The 19,837-nt window shown below is 29.3% G+C and overlaps 1 protein-coding gene across 1 annotated transcript; it reads right to left on the bottom strand.

The window, feature by feature from the left end:
- Window positions 1-13,696: 13,696 nt before the first annotated feature.
- LOC123467321 lies at window positions 13,697-16,289 on the bottom strand. Its single transcript, XM_045167277.1, is given in 7 exon segments — window positions 13,697-13,806; window positions 13,809-13,996; window positions 14,064-14,292; window positions 14,375-14,459; window positions 14,712-15,074; window positions 15,077-15,126; window positions 15,233-16,289. Coding segments are annotated over 7 exon segments (1,950 nt in total). The 5' UTR covers window positions 16,173-16,289; the 3' UTR covers window positions 13,697-13,711.
- Between the last annotated feature and the right edge of the window lie 3,548 nt (window positions 16,290-19,837).

Genomic DNA, 19,837 nt, shown 5'->3' on the forward strand with positions numbered 1-19,837 from the left:
TGTATTCACATTGAATACAAGTATATTCCATGCAGTTTACATATAGAACTAAAAACTCATGGTATAACAGTGTATTCACATTGAATACAAGTATATTCCATGCAGTTTACATATAGAACTAAAAACTCATGGTATAACAGTGTATTCACATTGAATACAAGTATATTCCATGCAGTTTACATATAGAACTAAAAACTCATGGTATAACAGTGTATTCACATTGAATACAAGTATATTCCATGCAGTTTACATATAGAAGTAAAAACTCATGGTATAACAGTGTATTCACATTGAATACAAGTATATTTGATGCTGTTTACATATAGAAGTAAAAACTCATGGTATAACAGTGTATTCACATTGAATACAAGTATATTTGATGCTGTTTACATATAGAAGTAAAAACTCATGGTATAACAGTGTATTCACATTGAATACAAGTATATTCCATGCAGTTTACATATAGAAGTAAAAACTCATGGTATAACAGTGTATTCACATTGAATACAAGTATATTTGATGCTGTTTACATATAGAACTAAAAACTCATGGTATAACAGTGTATTCACATTGAATACAAGTATATTCCATGCAGTTTACATATAGAAGTAAAAACTCATGGTATAACAGTGTATTCACATTGAATACAAGTATATTTGATGCTGTTTACATATAGAAGTAAAAACTCATGGTATAACAGTGTATTCACATTGAATACAAGTATATTTCATGCTGTTTACATATAGAAGTAAAAACTCATGGTATAACAGTGTATTCACATTGAATACAAGTATATTTGATGCTGTTTACATATAGAAGTAAAAACTCATGGTATAACAGTGTATTCACATTGAATACAAGTATATTTGATGCTGTTTACATATAGAACTAAAAACTCATGGTATAACAGTGTATTCACATTGAATACAAGTATATTTGATGCTGTTTACATATAGAACTAAAAACTCATGGTATAACAGTGTATTCACATTGAATACAAGTATATTCCATGCAGTTTACATATAGAAGTAAAAACTCATGGTATAACAGTGTATTCACATTGAATACAAGTATATTTGATGCTGTTTACATATAGAAGTAAAAACTCATGGTATAACAGTGTATTCACATTGAATACAAGTATATTTCATGCTGTTTACATATAGAAGTAAAAACTCATGGTATAACAGTGTATTCACATTGAATACAAGTATATTTGATGCTGTTTACATATAGAACTAAAAACTCATGGTATAACAGTGTATTCACATTGAATACAAGTATATTCCATGCAGTTTACATATAGAAGTAAAAACTCATGGTATAACAGTGTATTCACATTGAATACAAGTATATTTGATGCTGTTTACATATAGAAGTAAAAACTCATGGTATAACAGTGTATTCACATTGAATACAAGTATATTTGATGCTGTTTACATATAGAACTAAAAACTCATGGTATAACAGTGTATTCACATTGAATACAAGTATATTTGATGCTGTTTACATATAGAACTAAAAACTCATGGTATAACAGTGTATTCACATTGAATACAAGTATATTTGATGCTGTTTACATATAGAAGTAAAAACTCATGGTATAACAGTGTATTCACATTGAATACAAGTATATTCCATGCAGTTTACATATAGAAGTAAAAACTCATGGTATAACAGTGTATTCACATTGAATACAAGTATATTTGATGCTGTTTACATATAGAACTAAAAACTCATGGTATAACAGTGTATTCACATTGAATACAAGTATATTCCATGCAGTTTACTATATAGAAGTAAAAACTCATGGTATAACAGTGTATTCACATTGAATACAAGTATATTCCATGCAGTTTACATATAGAAGTAAAAACTCATGGTATAACAGTGTATTCACATTGAATACAAGTATATTTGATGCTGTTTACATATAGAACTAAAAACTCATGGTATAACAGTGTATTCACATTGAATACAAGTATATTCGATGCAGTTTACATATAGAAGTAAAAACTCATGGTATAACAGTGTATTCACATTGAATACAAGTATATTCTGATGCAGTTTACATATAGAAGTAAAAACTCATGGTATAACAGTGTATTCACATTGAATACAAGTATATTCCATGCAGTTTACATATAGAAGTAAAAACTCATGGTATAACAGTGTATTCACATTGAATACAAGTATATTTGATGCTGTTTACATATAGAAGTAAAAACTCATGGTATAACAGTGTATTCACATTGAATACAAGTATATTTGATGCTGTTTACATATAGAACTAAAAACTCATGGTATAACAGTGTATTCACATTGAATACAAGTATATTTGATGCTGTTTACATATAGAACTAAAAACTCATGGTATAACAGTGTATTCACATTGAATACAAGTATATTTCATGCTGTTTACATATAGAAGTAAAAACTCATGGTATAACAGTGTATTCACATTGAATACAAGTATATTTGATGCTGTTTACATATAGAACTAAAAACTCATGGTATAACAGTGTATTCACATTGAATACAAGTATATTCCATGCAGTTTACATATAGAAGTAAAAACTCATGGTATAACAGTGTATTCACATTGAATACAAGTATATTTGATGCTGTTTACATATAGAACTAAAAACTCATGGTATAACAGTGTATTCACATTGAATACAAGTATATTCCATGCAGTTTACATATAGAAGTAAAAACTCATGGTATAACAGTGTATTCACATTGAATACAAGTATATTTGATGCTGTTTACATATAGAAGTAAAAACTCATGGTATAACAGTGTATTCACATTGAATACAAGTATATTTGATGCTGTTTACATATAGAAGTAAAAACTCATGGTATAACAGTGTATTCACATTGAATACAAGTATATTTGATGCTGTTTACATATAGAAGTAAAAACTCATGGTATAACAGTGTATTCACATTGAATACAAGTATATTTCATGCTGTTTACATATAGAACTAAAAACTCATGGTATAACAGTGTATTCACATTGAATACAAGTATATTTGATGCTGTTTACATATAGAACTAAAAACTCATGGTATAACAGTGTATTCACATTGAATACAAGTATATTCCATGCAGTTTACATATAGAAGTAAAAACTCATGGTATAACAGTGTATTCACATTGAATACAAGTATATTTGATGCTGTTTACATATAGAAGTAAAAACTCATGGTATAACAGTGTATTCACATTGAATACAAGTATATTTGATGCTGTTTACATATAGAAGTAAAAACTCATGGTATAACAGTGTATTCACATTGAATACAAGTATATTTGATGCTGTTTACATATAGAACTAAAAACTCATGGTATAACAGTGTATTCACATTGAATACAAGTATATTCCATGCAGTTTACATATAGAAGTAAAAACTCATGGTATAACAGTGTATTCACATTGAATACAAGTATATTCCATGCAGTTTCCATATAGAAGTAAAAACTCATGGTATAACAGTGTATTCACATTGAATACAAGTATATTTGATGCTGTTTACATATAGAAGTAAAAACTCATGGTATAACAGTGTATTCACATTGAATACAAGTATATTTGATGCTGTTTACATATAGAACTAAAAACTCATGGTATAACAGTGTATTCACATTGAATACAAGTATATTTGATGCTGTTTACATATAGAAGTAAAAACTCATGGTATAACAGTGTATTCACATTGAATACAAGTATATTTGATGCTGTTTACATATAGAAGTAAAAACTCATGGTATAACAGTGTATTCACATTGAATACAAGTATATTCCATGCAGTTTACATATAGAAGTAAAAACTCATGGTATAACAGTGTATTCACATTGAATACAAGTATATTTGATGCTGTTTACATATAGATCTAAAAACTCATGGTATAACAGTGTATTCACATTGAATACAAGTATATTCCATGCAGTTTACATATAGAAGTAAAAACTCATGGTATAACAGTGTATTCACATTGAATACAAGTATATTCTATGCAGTTTACATATAGAAGTAAAAACTCATGGTATAACAGTGTATTCACATTGAATACAAGTATATTTGATGCTGTTTACATATAGAACTAAAAACTCATGGTATAACAGTATATTCACATTGAATACAAGTATATTCCATGCAGTTTACATATAGAAGTAAAAACTCATGGTATAACAGTGTATTCACATTGAATACAAGTATATTCCATGCAGTTTACATATAGAAGTAAAAACTCATGGTATAACAGTGTATTCACATTGAATACAAGTATATTCCATGCAGTTTCCATATAGAAGTAAAAACTCATGGTATAACAGTGTATTCACATTGAATACAAGTATATTTGATGCTGTTTACATATAGAAGTAAAAACTCATGGTATAACAGTGTATTCACATTGAATACAGGTATATTTGATGCTGTTTACATATAGAACTAAAAACTCATGGTATAACAGTGTATTCACATTGAATACAAGTATATTTGATGCTGTTTACATATAGAACTAAAAACTCATGGTATAACAGTGTATTCACATTGAATACAAGTATATTCCATGCAGTTTACATATAGAAGTAAAAACTCATGGTATAACAGTGTATTCACATTGAATACAAGTATATTCCATGCAGTTTACATATAGAAGTAAAAACTCATGGTATAACAGTGTATTCACATTGAATACAAGTATATTCTATGCAGTTTACATATAGAAGTATAAACTCATGGTATAACAGTGTATTCACATTGAATACAAGTATATTCCATGCAGTTTACATATAGAAGTAAAAACTCATGGTATAACAGTGTATTCACATTGAATACAAGTATATTCCATGCAGTTTACATATAGAAGTAAAAACTCATGGTATAACAGTGTATTCACATTGAATACAAGTATATTCCATGCAGTTTACATATAGAAGTAAAAACTCATAGTATAACAGTGTATTCACATTGAATACAAGTATATTCCATGCAGTTTACATATAGAAGTAAAAACTCATGGTATAACAATGTATTCACATTGAATACAAGTATATTCCATGCAGTTTACATATAGAAGTAAAAACTCATGGTATAACAGTGTATTCACATTGAATACAAGTATATTTGATGCTGTTTACATATAGATCTAAAAACTCATGGTATAACAGTGTATTCACATTGAATACAAGTATATTCCATGCAGTTTACATATAGAAGTAAAAACTCATGGTATAACAGTGTATTCACATTGAATACAAGTATATTCTATGCAGTTTACATATAGAAGTAAAAACTCATGGTATAACAGTGTATTCACATTGAATACAAGTATATTTGATGCTGTTTACATATAGAACTAAAAACTCATGGTATAACAGTAAATTCACATTGAATACAAGTATATTCGATGCAGTTTACATATAGAAGTAAAAACTCATGGTATAACAGTGTATTCACATTGAATACAAGTATATTCCATGCAGTTTACAAATAGAAGTATAAACTCATGGTATAACAGTGTATTCACATTGAATACAAGTATATTCCATGCAGTTTACATATAGAAGTAAAAACTCATGGTATAAAAGTGTATTCACATTGAATACAAGTATATTTCATGCAGTTTACATATAGAAGTAAAAACTCATGGTATAACAGTGTATTCACATTGAATACAAGTATATTCCATGCAGTTTACATATAGAAGTAAAAACTCATGGTATAACAGTGTATTCACATTGAATACAAGTATATTTGATGCTGTTTACATATAGAAGTAAAAACTCATGGTATAACAGTGTATTCACATTGAATACAAGTATATTCCATGCAGTTTACATATAGAAGTAAAAACTCATGGTATAACAGTGTATTCACATTGAATACAAGTATATTTGATGCTGTTTACGTATAGAACTAAAAACTCATGGTATAACAGTAAATTCACATTGAATACAAGTATATTCGATGCAGTTAACATATAGAAGTAAAAACTCATGGTATAACAGTGTATTCACATTGAATACAAGTATATTCCATGCAGTTTACATATAGAAGTAAAAACTCATGGTATAACAGTGTATTCACATTGAATACAAGTATATTTGATGCTCTTTACATATAGAAGTAAAAACTCATGGTATAACAGTGTATTCACATTGAATACAGGTATATTTGATGCTGTTTACATATAGAACTAAAAACTCATGGTATAACAGTGTATTCACATTGAATACAAGTATATTTGATGCTTTTTACATATAGAAGTAAAAACTCATGGTATAACAGTGTATTCACATTGAATACAAGTATATTTGATGCTTTTTTACATATAGAAGTAAAAACTCATGGTATAACAGTATATTCACATTGAATACAAGTATATTCCATGCAGTTTACATATAGAGGTAAAAACTCATGGTATAACAGTGTATTTACATTGAATACAAGTATATTCCATGCAGTTTACATTTAGAAGTAAAAACTCATGGTATAACAGTGTATTTACATTGAATACAAGTATATTCCATGCAGTTTACATATAAAAGTAAAAACTCATGGTATAACAGTGTATTCACATTGAATACAAGTATATTTGATGCTGTTTACATATAGAACTAAAAACTCATGGTATAACAGTGTATTCACATGGAATACAAGTATATTCCATGCAGTTTACATATAGAAGTAAAAACTCATGGTATAACAGTGTATTCACATTGAATACAAGTATATTTGATACTGTTTACATATAGAAGTAAAAACTCATGGTATAACAGTGTATTCACATTGAATACAAGTATATTCCATGCAGTTTACATATAGAAGTAAAAACTCATGGTATAACAGTGTATTCACATTGAATACAGGTATATTTGATGCTGTTTACATATAGAACTAAAAACTCATGGTATAACAGTGTATTCACATCGAATACAAGTATATTCCATGCAGTTTACATATAGAAGTAAAAACTCATGGTATAACAGTGTATTCACATTGAATACAAGTATATTCCATGCAGTTTACATATAGAAGTATAAACTCATGGTATAACAGTGTATTCACATTGAATACAAGTATATTTGATGCTGTTTACATATAGAAGTAAAAACTCGTGGTATAACAGTGTATTCACATTGAATACAGGTATATTTGATGCTGTTTACATATAGAAGTAAAAACTCATGGTATAACAGTGTATTCACATTGAATACAAGTATATTTGATGCTGTTTACATATAGAAGTAAAAACTCATGGTATAACAGTGTATTCACATTGAATTCAAGTATATTCCATGCAGTTTACATATAGAAGTAAAAACTCATGGTATAACAGTGTATTCACATTGAATACAAGTATATTTGATGCTGTTTACATATAGAAGTAAAAACTCATGGTATAACACTGTATTCACATTGAATACAAGTATATTTGATGCAGTTTATATATAGAAGTAAAAACTCATGGTATAACAGTGTATTCACATTGAATACAAGTATATTTGATTCTGTTTACATATAGAAGTAGAAACTCATGGTATAACAGTGTATTCACATTGAATACAAGTATATTTGATGCTGTTTACATATAGAAGTAGAAACTCATGGAATAACAGTGTATTCACATTGAATACAAGTATATTCCATGCAGTTTACATATAGAAGTGAAAACTTATTGTATAACAGTGTATACACATTGAATACAAGTATATTCCATGCAGTTTAAATATAGAAGTAAAAACTCATGGTATAACAGTGTATTCAAATTGAATACAAGTATATTTGATGCAGTTTACATATAGAAGTAAAAACTGATGGTATAACAGTGTATTCACATTGAATTCAAGTATATTCCATGCAGTATACATATAGAAGTAAAAACTCATGGTATAACAGTGTATTCACATTGAATACAAGTATATTCCATGCAGTTTACATATAGAAGTAAAAACTCATGGTATAACAGTGTATTCACATTGAATACAAGTATATTCCATGCAGTTTACATATAGAGGTAAAAACTCATGGTATAACAGTGTATTTACATTGAATACAAGTATATTCCATGCAGTTTACATATAGAAGTAAAAACTCATGGTATAACAGTGTATTCACATTGAATACAAGTATATTTGATGCTTTTTACATATAGAAGTAAAAACTCATGGTATAACAGTATATTCACATTGAATACAAGTATATTCCATGCAGTTTACATATAGAAGTAAAAACTCATGGTATAACAGTGTATTCACATTGAATACAAGTATGTTTGATGCTGTTTACATATAGAACTAAAAACTCATGGTATAACAGTGTATTCACATTGAATACAAGTATATTCAATGCAGTTTACATATAGAAGTAAAAACTCATGGTATAACAGTGTATTCACATTGAATACAAGTATATTCCATGCAGTTTACATATAGAAGTAAAAACTCATGGTATAACAGTGTATTCACATTGAATACAAGTATATTTGATGCTGTTTACATATAGAACTAAAAACTCATGGTATAACAGTGTATTCACATTGAATACAAGTATATTCCATGCAGTTTACATATAGAAGTAAAAACTCATGGTATAACAGTGTATTCACATTGAATACAAGTATATTTCATGCAGTTTACATATAGAACTAAAAACTCATGGTATAACAGTGTATTCACATTGAATACAAGTATATTTGATGCTGTTTACATATAGAACTAAAAACTCATGGTATAACAGTGTATTCACATTGAATACAAGTATATTCGATGCAGTTTACATATAGAAGTAAAAACTCATGGTATAACAGTGTATTCACATTGAATACAAGTATATTTGATGCTTTTTACATATAGAAGTAAAAACTCATGGTATAACAGTGTATTCACATTGAATACAAGTATATTCCATGCAGTTTACATCATAGAAGTAAAAACTCATGGTATAACAGTGTATTCACATTGAATACAAGTATATTCCATGCAGTTTACATATAGAAGTAAAAACTCATGGTATAACAGTGTATTCACATTGAATACAAGTATATTCCATGCAGTTTACATATAGAAGTAAAAACTCATGGTATAACAGTGTATTCACATTGAATACAAGTATATTTGATGCTGTTTACATATAGAACTAAAAACTCATGGTATAACAGTGTATTCACATTGAATACAAGTATATTCCATGCAGTTTACATATAGAAGTAAAAACTCATGGTATAACAGTGTATTCACATTGAATACAAGTATATTTGATGCTGTTTACATATAGAAGTAAAAACTCATGGTATAACAGTGTATTCACATTGAATACAAGTATATTCCATGCAGTTTACATATAGAAGTAAAAACTCATGGTATAACAGTGTATTCACATTGAATACAAGTATATTTGATGCTGTTTACATATAGAACTAAAAACTCATGGTATAACAGTGTATTCACATTGAATACAAGTATATTCCATGCAGTTTACATATAGAAGTAAAAACTCATGGTATAACAGTGTATTCACATTGAATACAAGTATATTCCATGCAGTTTACATATAGAAGTATAAACTCATGGTATAACAGTGTATTCACATTGAATACAAGTATATTTGATGCTGTTTACATATAGAAGTAAAAACTCATGGTATAACAGTGTATTCACATTGAATACAAGTATATTTCATGCTGTTTACATATAGAAGTAAAAACTCATGGTATAACAGTGTATTCACATTGAATACAAGTATATTTCATGCAGTTTACATATAGAAGTAAAAACTCATGGTATAACAGTGTATTCACATTGAATACAAGTATATTCCATGCAGTTTACATATAGAAGTAAAAACTCATGGTATAACAGTGTATTCACATTGAATACAAGTATATTTGATGCTGTTTACATATAGAAGTAAAAACTCATGGTATAACAGTGTATTCACATTGAATACAAGTATATTTGATGCAGTTTATATATAGAAGTAAAAACTCATGGTATAACAGTGTATTCACATTGAATACAAGTATATTTGATGCTGTTTACATATAGAAGTAAAAACTCATGGTATAACAGTGTATTCACATTGAATACAAGTATATTTGATGCTGTTTACATATAGAAGTAAAAACTCATGGTATAACAGTGTATTCACATTGAATACAAGTATATTCCATGCAGTTTACATATAGAAGTAAAAACTCATGGTATAACAGTGTATTCACATTGAATACAAGTATATTCCATGCAGTTTACATATAGAAGTAAAAACTCATGGTATAACAGTGTATTCACATTGAATACAAGTATATTTGATGCAGTTTACATATAGAAGTAAAAACTCATGGTATAACAGTGTATTCACATTGAATACAAGTATATTCCATGCAGTTTACATATAGAAGTAAAAACTCATGGTATAACAGTGTATTCACATTGAATACAAGTATATTCCATGCAGTTTACATATAGAAGTAAAAACTCATGGTATAACAGTGTATTCACATTGAATACAAGTATATTCCATGCAGTTTACATATAGAAGTAAAAACTCATGGTATAACAGTGTATTCACATTGAATACAAGTATATTCCATGCAGTTTACATATAGAAGTAAAAACTCATGGTATAACAGTGTATTCACATTGAATACAAGTATATTCCATGCAGTTTACATATAGAAGTAAAAACTCATGGTATAACAGTGTATTCACATTGAATACAAGTATATTTGATGCTGTTTACATATAGAACTAAAAACTCATGGTATAACAGTGTATTCACATTGAATACAAGTATATTCCATGCAGTTTACATATAGAAGTAAAAACTCATGGTATAACAGTGTATTCACATTGAATACAAGTATATTCCATGCAGTTTACATATAGAAGTAAAAACTCATGGTATAACAGTGTATTCACATTGAATACAAGTATATTTGATGCTGTTTACATATAGAACTAAAAACTCATGGTATAACAGTGTATTCACATTGAATACAAGTATATTCCATGCAGTTTACATATAGAAGTAAAAACTCATGGTATAACAGTGTATTCACATTGAATACAAGTATATTTCATGCAGTTTACATATAGAAGTAAAAACTCATGGTATAACAGTGTATTCACATTGAATACAAGTATATTTGATGCTGTTTACATATAGAACTAAAAACTCATGGTATAACAGTGTATTCACATTGAATACAAGTATATTCCATGCAGTTTACATATAGAAGTAAAAACTCATGGTATAACAGTGTATTCACATTGAATACAAGTATATTCCATGCAGTTTACTATATAGAAGTAAAAACTCATGGTATAACAGTGTATTCACATTGAATACAAGTATATTTGATGCTGTTTACATATAGAAGTAAAAACTCATGGTATAACAGTGTATTCACATTGAATACAAGTATATTTGATGCTTTTTACATATAGAAGTAAAAACTCATGGTATAACAGTGTATTCACATTGAATACAAGTATATTCCATGCAGTTTACATATAGAAGTAAAAACTCATGGTATAACAGTGTATTCACATTGAATACAAGTATATTCCATGCAGTTTACATATAGAAGTAAAAACTCATGGTATAACAGTGTATTCACATTGAATACAAGTATATTCCATGCAGTTTACATATAGAAGTAAAAACTCATGGTATAACAGTGTATTCACATTGAATACAAGTATATTTGATGCTGTTTACATATAGAACTAAAAACTCATGGTATAACAGTGTATTCACATTGAATACAAGTATATTCCATGCAGTTTACATATAGAAGTAAAAACTCATGGTATAACAGTGTATTCACATTGAATACAAGTATATTCCATGCAGTTTACATATAGAAGTAAAAACTCATGGTATAACAGTGTATTCACATTGAATACAAGTATATTCCATGCAGTTTACATATAGAAGTAAAAACTCATGGTATAACAGTGTATTCACATTGAATACAAGTATATTTGATGCTGTTTACATATAGACGTAAAAACTCATGGTATAACAGTGTATTCACATTGAATACAAGTATATTCCATGCAGTTTACATATAGAAGTAAAAACTCATGGTATAACAGTGTATTCACATTGAATACAAGTATATTCCATGCAGTTTACATATAGAAGTAAAAACTCATGGTATAACAGTGTATTCACATTGAATACAAGTATATTCCATGCAGTTTACATATAGAAGTAAAAACTCATGGTATAACAGTGTATTCACATTGAATACAAGTATATTCCATGCAGTTTACATATAGAAGTAAAAACTCATGGTATAACAGTGTATTCACATTGAATACAAGTATATTCCATGCAGTTTACATATAGAAGTAAAAACTCATGGTATAACAGTGTATTCACATTGAATACAAGTATATTCGATGCAGTTTACATATAGAAGTAAAAACTCATGGTATAACAGTGTATTCACATTGAATACAAGTATATTCCATGCAGTTTACATATAGAAGTAAAAACTCATGGTATAACAGTGTATTCACATTGAATACAAGTATATTCCATGCAGTTTACATATAGAAGTAAAAACTCATGGTATAACAGTGTATTCACATTGAATACAAGTATATTCCATGCAGTTTACATATAGAAGTAAAAACTCATGGTATAACAGTGTATTCACATTGAATACAAGTATATTTCATGCAGTTTACATATAGAAGTAAAAACTCATGGTATAACAGTGTATTCACATTGAATACAAGTATATTCCATGCAGTTTACATATAGAAGTAAAAACTCATGGTATAACAGTGTATTCACATTGAATACAAGTATATTTGATGCTGTTTACATATAGAACTAAAAACTCATGGTATAACAGTGTATTCACATTGAATACAAGTATATTCGATGCAGTTTACATATAGAAGTAAAAACTCATGGTATAACAGTGTATTCACATTGAATACAAGTATATTCCATGCAGTTTACATATAGAAGTAAAAACTCATGGTATAACAGTGTATTCACATTGAATACAAGTATATTTGATGCTGTTTACATATAGAAGTAAAAACTCATGGTATAACAGTGTATTCACATTGAATACAAGTATATTTGATGCTGTTTACATATAGAAGTAAAAACTCATGGTATAACAGTGTATTCACATTGAATACAAGTATATTTGATGCTGTTTACATATAGAAGTAAAAACTCATTGTATAAAAGTGTATTCACATTGAATACAAGTATATTTGATGCTGTTTACATATAGAAGTAAAAACTCATGGTATAACAGTGTATTCACATTGAATACAAGTATATTCCATGCAGTTTACCTATTAAAATAGGGTGTACAGTATAAAATGGACATTTTTTTATTCATTCGGCATTCGAGATTTGGGTTAATAATTGTAAAATAAATAACTTCTTAAAGTCTTAGATTTTTAAAATAAAATTATCTTTCCCCACTTGCCAGTATAAATTTTGTGTTTGGTTGAAATTCAATTTTTTTTTAGATATTTTTGGTTAGAAACTGAATTAAAACTAAATAAATTTAAACGGCGCTTGGCCGTTCGTTAGCTACACATATGAGGCACGTTTACTTAAAATTTGAGCCCTCCACCTTTTTTTTATCTTCACGCACAATAAGGGAAAAATAACTCTATTTGGATTTAAAGTACATTTGTATTGTTTTTGTACTATTACAACATTTCCATTGCTTCTTTACTCATATTTGAGATACTGAAATTGGAACGGTGTTGTTCAACTAGCTGAGCAAGGGACTCTCTTTCTTTTTATCAAAGCAACTGTCTTTATAGTCTCCAATCAGCTTGATGCCCCTCTCTGCGCAATCGTTAACTGTTATTAACGAGTCAACGAATTCCTTCGCCACTCGAAAGTCTTCAAAATGAATCCACAAATTACAAGGCACCATCATCCATTCTTGGCGTTTGTTCAGTTTCAATAAATGAAATAAAAGCCATGACCTACCGCAATGTAAATTTATAAGTAAATAGGAAATATATATAAGATTCAATAATAATGAGAAAAGACCTTTCTCCAATAAGGTCTGATAGAGTGGGTTGGTCATCTGGACGCCAATTTATTGTTGGTGGCTTCGGCTTCCCTACAGCGAATTCAGTTGGTCTACTCGTTGATATAAGAGTGTGAGCTAATTTGTTTTTATCTTCGTCTGTAAGGTTCGGATCAAAAAGTGCAAGAGGCACAAGTTCTTGTGTCAAGTAATCCAAATGCAAATTGATGGAGTGAATCGTTTCTTTTGCTAGAAGATGCAAAAGTATTTTGTTAGTTCATATTAGGCTACATTATTCAATTAAAAATTCAATGAATTTACGAAAATATACCAGCTTCTTTATCGACTAAGGAGTATTGATGCATAAAGCAAAGGAATCGTAGATCATTAGAAGGCGCTGACGACGTTAAAGATGACTGAAGGAAATATTTTCCATAAAACACAGCTATATAAATTGCCATACGCTTTACTTCCTTCACTTCTTTGGGGCGAAGATGAAAAAATTTTTGAAGTAGATGTATTTTAAGGTAATAAATAGCCTTCGCCATGAAGCGAGCGTGATGATCGGCACCAGGGCGGCGAATTTTGAATTGATTAGTTGACAAATCAGCTCCAAGGAAGACGGCCATGAGCTCACACAACTCTTTGTAGTCTTCTCTAGGGAACACATCGTTTTTCAAGCAGTTTCCCGCCCACTCCTTCACTTCATTCGCTTGAGAGGTCATGAATGGATTCAGTTCATCATAGTCCAAAGTCTGGTATTCTTCTGGAGAAATAAGTGGTTGAAAACTATTGTAATCGTCTTTGAATCTTGAAAAAAGCTTGTATGTCGGGCCTGTTGTTGGACCACCAAGTTTCTTCTGAGTTCTTTTAATGTGACATTCGGCAATGTGTCTACGACATGGACAATTCAGGAGTGGATGTCCGAGTTCCTGTTCTAATAATACAGTAGCTCCATTATACGCACCAGAATTACTGGCGGTTGTGTCGTAAACGGCTGCGACGACGTTATCTTGGAGGTTCCATTCGGTCAAAGCTTGGATACAGGCATCTTTTTGTGCCAATCCAGAAGAAGATAGAACACTACAAATGGACAAAATCTTGGGCGGTGGACTGAAAACAATGGCAACTCTATCCTCTTTTAGTCCTCCTCTCATTGAAAATATTTTTGAATCAAAGTGGATAGTACCATGTCGAGGAGGTATGTAGCTTTGTCGCACTTCTTTTGCGATTCTCTCGATCTCTTTGGATCTTTTTTGATGAACACTTCCGACAGACAACGTTACATTAGATAGAGTTGATCCACTAACCGAGTTCACGAAAGAAGCCAGCATTACTGTGTGTTGCCGAGTAGAGAGGCCCATCCTTAAAGCAGCACTCGATGTCGGAGTGATTAAATCTCTTTGTAGCACTACGTCAGTCTCACTTGTAAAGTTCATTTCATGTTCAAATGAAGAATCCAGGTCTACGATGTTTTTTCCTTCACCATCAGTTGAAGAATCTATGCTGTCATCTGCTGCTGTTGTCTGAGCGATTCTGTCAAGTTCTTTTTGTTTTCTTTGTTCAATTAAATCTTCTCTTTCCTTTCTCTGTCTTTCTTTTGCATCCAATATCTTGTCCACTCCATCCATACACCCCACCTGAGGTACCTGACGCTGTCCAATTAGAAAATCCCAATCAATTTTCCACTCAGTGTTTGGTGACTCAGATCGGGTGTTTCCTGATTGTTCTAACAATCCGTAGGTGTTGGGGTGAGAAATATCAAAAAGACATTTGAGATTACCGACAAACTGTTGTATCCTTTCTTGTGGTTTAGTATCATTCAGACGATTATTGGGGATTTTCTTCAAAGTCTCATATTTCCCAACAAGTTTTACTATTTGATCTAAACATGACTTCTCAGGCTTAGTGGGAATTCGAGATGGTTTCCAAAATCGAGAAATAATCTCATCGTATATAATCTTGGCGATGGCTCGAACAGTAGAAGTAAATGGACCACAACTATTATCTCTTATAAAAAGATAACGTTTTAAAATAAGGTGATTGATTGGGAGTTTTGAACCAAGAATTTCACTGATTGTAGATCCAACAAGCCAATGATGACTTTCAGAACGAAGGACACGTTTCATTTTCACTTACACTTGTTTCTCGTTTACGCTTCTGACAATTAACTGACAACAACAACAACTCTTACGGTGACCCCTTGCGGTCACAGTAATTATGACTTCGGTTTTTCTGACAACATTGGCGCTCTTTGAACTGATTGTGCGTGAAGATAAAAAAAGGTGGAGGGCTCAAATTTTAAGTAAACGTGCCTCATATGTGTAGCTAACGAACGGCCAAGCGCCGTTTAAATTTATTTAGTTTTAATTCAGTTTCTAACCAAAAATATCTAAAAAAAAATTGAATTTCAACCAAACACAAAATTTATACTGGCAAGTGGGGAAAGATAATTTTATTTTAAAAATCTAAGACTTTAAGAAGTTATTTATTTTACAATTATTAACCCAAATCTCGAATGCCGAATGAATAAAAAAATGTCCATTTTATACTGTACACCCTAGTAAAAACTCATGGTATAACAGTGTATTCACATTGAATACAAGTATATTCCATGCAGTTTACATATAGAAGTAAAAACTCATGGTATAACAGTGTATTCACATTGAATACAAGTATATTTGATGCTGTTTACATATAGAACTAAAAACTCATGGTATAACAGTGTATTCACATTGAATACAAGTATATTCCATGCAGTTTACATATAGAAGTAAAAACTCATGGTATAACAGTGTATTCACATTGAATACAAGTATATTTCATGCAGTTTACATATAGAAGTAAAAACTCATGGTATAACAGTGTATTCACATTGAATACAAGTATATTCCATGCAGTTTACATATAGAAGTAAAAACTCATGGTATAACAGTGTATTCACATTGAATACAAGTATATTCCATGCAGTTTACATATAGAAGTAAAAACTCATGGTATAACAGTGTATTCACATTGAATACAAGTATATTTGATGCTGTTTACATATAGAAGTAAAAACTCATGGTATAACAGTGTATTCACATTGAATACAAGTATATTTGATGCTGTTTACATATAGAACTAAAAACTCATGGTATAACAGTGTATTCACATTGAATACAAGTATATTCCATGCAGTTTACACATAGAAGTAAAAACTCATGGTATAACAGTGTATTCACATTGAATACAAGTATATTCCATGCAGTTTACATATAGAAGTAAAAACTCATGGTATAACAGTGTATTCACATTGAATACAAGTATATTCCATGCAGTTTACATATAGAAGTAAAAACTCATGGTATAACAGTGTATTCACATTGAATACAAGTATATTTGATGCTGTTTACATATAGAAGTAGAAACTCATGGTATAACAGTGTATTCACATTGAATACAAGTATATTCCATGCAGTTTACATATAGAAGTAAAAACTCATGGTATAACAGTGTATTCACATTGAATACAAGTATATTCCATGCAGTTTACATATAGAAGTAAAAACTCATGGTATAACAGTGTATTCACATTGAATACAAGTATATTTGATGCAGTTTACATATAGAAGTAAAAACTCATGGTATAACAGTGTATTCACATTGAATACAAGTATATTCCATGCAGTTTACATATAGAAGTAAAAACTCATGGTATAACAGTGTATTCACATTGAATACAAGTATATTTGATGCTGTTTACATATAGAAGTAAAAACTCATGGTATAACAGTGTATTCACATTGAATACAAGTATATTTCATGCAGTTTATATATAGAAGTAAAAACTCATGGTATAACAGTGTATTCACATTGAATACAAGTATATTTGATGCTGTTTACATATAGAAGTAAAAACTCATGGTATAACAGTGTATTCACATTGAATACAAGTATATTTGATGCTGTTTACATATAGAAGTAAAAACTCATGGTATAACAGTGTATTCACATTGAATACAAGTATATTCCATGCAGTTTACATATAGAAGTAAAAACTCATGGTATAACAGTGTATTCACATTGAATACAAGTATATTCCATGCAGTTTACATATAGAAGTAAAAACTCATGGTATAACAGTGTATTCACATTGAATACAAGTATATTTGATGCAGTTTACATATAGAAGTAAAAACTCATGGTATAACAGTGTATTCACATTGAATACAAGTATATTCCATGCAGTTTACATATAGAAGTAAAAACTCATGGTATAACAGTGTATTCACATTGAATACAAGTATATTCCATGCAGTTTACATATAGAAGTAAAAACTCATGGTATAACAGTGTATTCACATTGAATACAAGTATATTCCATGCAGTTTACATATAGAAGTAAAAACTCATGGTATAACAGTGTATTCACATTGAATACAAGTATATTCCATGCAGTTTACATATAGAAGTAAAAACTCATGGTATAACAGTGTATTCACATTGAATACAAGTATATTTCATGCAGTTTACATATAGAAGTAAAAACTCATGGTATAACAGTGTATTCACATTGAATACAAGTATATTTGATGCTGTTTACATATAGAAGTAAAAACTCATGGTATAACAGTGTATTCACATTGAATACAAGTATATTCCATGCAGTTTACATATAGAAGTAAAAACTCATGGTATAACAGTGTATTCACATTGAATACAAGTATATTTGATGCTGTTTACATATAGAAGTAAAAACTCATGGTATAACAGTGTATTCACATTGAATACAAGTATATTCCATGCAGTTTACATATAGAAGTAAAAACTCATGGTATAACAGTGTATTCACATTGAATACAAGTATATTTGATGCTGTTTACATATAGAAGTAAAAACTCATGGTATAACAGTGTATTCACATTGAATACAAGTATATTCCATGCAGTTTACATATAGAAGTAAAAACTCATGGTATAACAGTGTATTCACATTGAATACAAGTATATTTGATGCTGTTTACATATAGAAGTAAAAACTCATGGTATAACAGTGTATTCACATTGAATACAAGTATATTTGATGCTGTTTACATATAGAACTAAAAACTCATGGTATAACAGTGTATTCACATTGAATACAAGTATATTCCATGCAGTTTACATATAGAAGTAAAAACTCATGGTATAACAGTGTATTCACATTGAATACAAGTATATTCCATGCAGTTTACATATAGAAGTATAAACTCATGGTATAACAGTGTATTCACATTGAATACAAGTATATTTGATGCAGTTTACATATAGAAGTAAAAACTCATGGTATAACAGTGTATTCACATTGAATACAAGTATATTTGATGCTGTTTACATATAGAAGTAAAAACTCATGGTATAACAGTGTATTCACATTGAATACAAGTATATTTGATGCTGTTTACATATAGAAGTAAAAACTCATGGTATAACAGTGTATTCACATTGAATACAAGTATATTTCATGCAGTTTATATATAGAAGTAAAAACTCATGGTATAACAGTGTATTCACATTGAATACAAGTATATTTGATGCAGTTTACATATAAAAGTAAAAACTCATGGTATAACAGTGTATTCACATTGAATACAAGTATATTTGATGCTGTTTACATATAGAAGTAAAAACTCATGGTATAACAGTGTATTCACATTGAATACAAGTATATTCCATGCAGTTTACATATAGAAGTAAAAACTCATGGTATAACAGTGTATTCACATTGAATACAAGTATATTCCATGCAGTTTACATATAGAAGTAAAAACTCA

The sequence above is a fragment of the Daphnia magna genome, unplaced genomic scaffold (genome assembly GCF_020631705.1).
Source record: "Daphnia magna isolate NIES unplaced genomic scaffold, ASM2063170v1.1 Dm_contigs171, whole genome shotgun sequence".
Taxonomy (NCBI): Eukaryota; Metazoa; Arthropoda; class Branchiopoda; order Diplostraca; family Daphniidae; genus Daphnia; species Daphnia magna.